The 4,493-nt window shown below is 31.7% G+C and overlaps 1 protein-coding gene across 1 annotated transcript in view; it reads right to left on the minus strand.

Moving 5' to 3' along the window:
• Window positions 1–1,767: 1,767 nt before the first annotated feature.
• The window catches only part of LOC119667396 (putative odorant receptor 69a), a 16,387-nt gene continuing 13,661 nt past the window's right edge, over window positions 1,768–4,493 (minus strand). The window contains exons 4-8 of the mRNA XM_038076686.1: window positions 2,879–3,246; window positions 2,377–2,806; window positions 2,118–2,316; window positions 1,901–2,056; window positions 1,768–1,818 (exon numbers count right to left, since the gene is read on the minus strand). Of these exons, the coding sequence (XP_037932614.1) occupies window positions 1,768–1,818; window positions 1,901–2,056; window positions 2,118–2,316; window positions 2,377–2,806; window positions 2,879–3,246 (1,204 nt within the window). The remainder of the gene's footprint in view (window positions 1,819–1,900; window positions 2,057–2,117; window positions 2,317–2,376; window positions 2,807–2,878; window positions 3,247–4,493) is intronic.

Genomic DNA, 4,493 nt, shown 5'->3' on the forward strand with positions numbered 1-4,493 from the left:
ATAACGATTAATATATTGAAGATATTATTATAAAATTATTTAACAAAATATAAGCATTCTTTGTTCAGAAATGTATTTCGTAACTTTTTAATTTAAGAATTTATGCATAGAAGTATACACAACAATTTTTTCATTATCCATTTTCAATAATAGAGACTTATGTTGATAAATAGTCCTTAACCTACATAATTGCTTCTAAACAGTGATATGTTTATGATCTTAAGTATATAAGCAATCAGTAATTGTCACTCAACCTTCATTCAACGAAATTGAGAAAATTGGCAAGACTCTAACAGTTTCCATTATTAGAAACATTAGATATATGAGAAGTGTGGATATACAATTGTTCTACACTATTGACAAAAACCATAGAGCTCTCTGCGAATAATACTAAAACATCAATCAACGGCATTAAATACAAAGCTCTGTATATAGTGATCACAATATTTCAGGATCTAAGTGCGTCTTCTTGGGAAATAATAATCCGTTTCTTTTACCATTCTCGAGTTTTATATAACACATAGACTAATTTAAATTAATTTTGGAAATGCTATATTTGATCAAAGATTGAAACTGAATTATAAAAATTGGATTAATTGGTTTTTTATTAACTTGACATCGAAATTACTTATTTATATCTACATATACATATACATATCTACATATAGTAATGTGTAGAATTGGATTCTAGTATTTACTTTTCTTGTTCTTTCTTATAAACATATTTATTACCTTTACAACGTGTTATAAGTTTTCCATTCTTGAGGGTTTTAAACCTTTTATTTAATTACGTCCATAGTTTTTCTTTTTATTCTTGTTTTCTTAGAAATTCAATCTTCAAATGTAAGACTTGGATTCCCAATTAGTCTTCTTTCTTCAAGCTTTGCTTCCAAGCTGCGTTTCTTGACTGACATTCTTGACAAATGACCGAACTACAAGATGTGTGTATAAAATAATAACTATACTGACTTTAGAATTGATCCACATCCTAAGTATAAATAATTGTACTATGTATCAGTGTCTCTCAAAATCAGTGAATGTTAGGAGGGGCAGTTTAAAATTACACGTTGTAAATTTATGAGGAATGGTGAGCAAGATCGTCGCCGTTTGCGAACTAATGTAATAGTGCACTAGAAAATAATTAATTATGGGAAGAATACAGTTCATCCTTCATCTTACGAAAACAGCTAAATATTCCACTGATCTGCTTAGAGGAAGCTGTAGAATATTTTTAGATCTTACGACACATTCCACACATAGCGCAGTATTTTGCTGGTCTCAAAAAGCGTATGCATCAAGTTATAACACAATCACCACAAAAGGTTAGTTATCAGATACGACCTATACTGACGCATTTGCATTATAACTTCCTTTTGTACGATTTGTTTGCAATCTTAATCGAAATCGCCAATAATTCTAACTTATTGACATTATTATTCAAAAAGAAGTGATGGTGCACTGCGACCTAGAAGATCTATTGTGGCCCTTAACCGGATTAGAGTTTTTCTCCAAGTCCAATTTATTTAATGAAAGACAGTATAAAGCCTATCTTTCCTAGTCTAGAGTCTTTATGATCCATGAAATACCCTCCTAGGTGTTTCTTCCGTTTGCGCATCAGTGCTGGGCACTCCCGAACTTCTAACTTACTACATAGTATGTTTTTTTAAACGAAATTTTAAAGATAAAATAATTTGTATTTTATTGTATTTCTAAGCATTGCTAAATAATTAATTTATTTTGATATTCAGGATATTCTATTCGTTTTCATTAAGCAGTTGCACGAAAGACCGAAAACAGTTGATATGACAATTTTAAAACCTGGAAAGAAATTTTGGCACAGCAAAATATCAAAATGTCCAATTATTATATATTCTTAAGTATATTGAAACAATATATTTACCGCCATAAATGTTGGCATGGACACTGCAGTAAATTTATGAATGCTTAGAACAGTAGGTTTCTCCGACCGCATTATAAAAAATAATATCATTTTGCGATACGGCAAGTTTCCCTCATACCAATTACTATGGAACGCAGCATTTCTCAATTTTTCACTCTTATATCAGAAATGAAGAGATATTTTATTTTAGGTAAATATAAAGGAATGATATACATACTGCGCTTGTTAGCTCACTACCTTGATAGCATATAAAGAAGGTAAATACGATGAAAGTCAAAAGACCAACAAAATATTTAAAGGCGTGGGCTAAGCTAATCATCAACATAGAAAATCCCATTAAGCACATTGCAATTGATGAAGTGAAAAAGTTAACCAAAAATGTGACATTGAAAATGTTATTCATTTCTCGTGATAAACTAAAGAATAAGAAAAGAACTTTATCTTAAATATGTTGAAGATAATTTAATTTTTTTTACTCAAGTAATCGATTATGATAACTAATTATGAATTTAAGCCGTTCATTGGCGTTCTGCTGGGTGGCATCCAAATTCTCCAATGCATTTGCCAAGAAATCGAAATGCATTTGCATCTGAGTTATGAAGAAACACAGCATAAACTTAACCGCCATTATAAAGGAAACTCCAATGATGGATGAAAACATCTGACAGAAGTACGCAACCACAAACGAAACAAGAGATTTTTGATTCTCGATACTTTGCCACATGTACCACGTATTCGATTGGTAACGATACTTTACAATATTATTCGGCCAGAATGCCTCATAAGTCAGTTCAACTATTGGCAGAGAGTTGTAATAGATCATTGCAGACATAAAAAAAAGTTTTGTCACTCTCATCAAAAGTTGTGATTTCTCATAATAATACTGTACACGGTAAAAACCGGCAGCTGGAAATAAATTAGAAAAATAATTTATTTAATTAAAACATGAAGATTTTAAGCAATTTATCTATAACATACTTGCTCCGCATTGGTTAAATCTGTACTTGATTTGCTGCTGTTGTACACAGTTACTTGGGAATATGAGCTGAAACTGCTCCATAAGAATAGAAAATCGTTTTCCATGCCAAAATGTTGTCCAAATGTAACAAACACAGACAAATGTAAGGCACATAATGCTTATAGTTTCAGCAATTTTGGCTATTTGTTCCTGCTCATCGATTTCATCGGAGTGAAACGATTGCGGTAGTAATAAAAACATCACCAAACCAAAATTTTGATACACAAGGTTCACAAAACCAACCAGAAACCAAATTGTCTTTAAGCTGACCACATTTTCAACTTCAGATGAAGCTCCACTCCATGTGAAGGGCCTTATGCCAGCTAATCTAAAAGCAAAATTTGAATATTCCATAAAATCATTAAAATTGAATGTTGACATATTTTTTTAACCATAATTTTTAATGAAATTTATATAAAGAAATTTTATCTTCACTATTTTTCGAATTCTTACATTTAATATTGCTCTCAGTTCTGCACAACCTTTATATACAGACACATCCTCATGTGTTAAGTTGGATGATTTAAAATTCACAAAGTAACTCGCTTTGACATCGCAAATTATCAATTATAAGCCGCATTTTGAGTGGGAAGTGAGGTCGTGAGGACTTTTGCTAAACTGTTTATAATTAAGTAATTTTGTTAATTTGATAATGACATAATATATCCATTTATTTTATAATGTTATTAACTTGACTGAAGTTATTTTACCACTAAAAATTTCTACGAATATGCATTCTCAAAATAATAATAAAGCCTATATTACTATGAGGGTCACTATTTATATTTTGAGCCTTAGCTACACTGATTGTTGTCAGGTGTCATCTGCCATTTCCATACAAAAGTTTGACATTATTAAACATAACCTACCTTATGACTTTCTCAAAAGAGCGTTTTGTGTGTTATTTACAGTGATTTGTAAAGTGAGGGTTCGCGAAAAATTTGAATTAACGTGAGAAAATTTTCGTTCGATGATTTATTACAACTTCGACTTTCGACGTGGATTATCAAGACAAGTGTGCATCGATTAACTTACATCCATATTTGGCGATGAAGCTTCATCTCCATCCTTTGCCACTGCGAAACGCTGAAACAATGATTTTAATCGTGACTGCAGTTCGCTGACTTTCACTGACAAAATTCGTAAAGGTCGTCCAGAAAATATTGAGGCTATGAAAAAACTGATACGAGTAATGCAAGATCGTCATGCGACATACTGTGAGATTAAGGCAGAGGTAGAACCCTAAGCATTTAGCCGTAACAAAGGTTTTTCTCGTTGGATTCCCCATTATTTCATTATTTGACAAAATCTCAAAAACATCCTCGTGTCAATTGGTGCACACAAATGCTCAAGAAAAACAATGGCGGTGCTTTAAAACACGTTTATAAGATCGCAATAAGTGACGAATAATGGATAAATGCATATGAGCCGGAACGTAAACAGCAGTCGACTGTATTGGTGTTTCAAGATAAACCAAATCAAATAAAAGGTATTCGCGCTCGAAATACTTCGAAATAAAGAATCGCTTATGCTTTTTTATCGTTAAAACTGATCATGTGGCAACTACGAGTATAC

This window comes from Teleopsis dalmanni, chromosome 1, assembly GCF_002237135.1.
Source record: "Teleopsis dalmanni isolate 2A chromosome 1, ASM223713v2, whole genome shotgun sequence".
Lineage (NCBI taxonomy): Eukaryota > Metazoa > Arthropoda > Insecta > Diptera > Diopsidae > Teleopsis > Teleopsis dalmanni.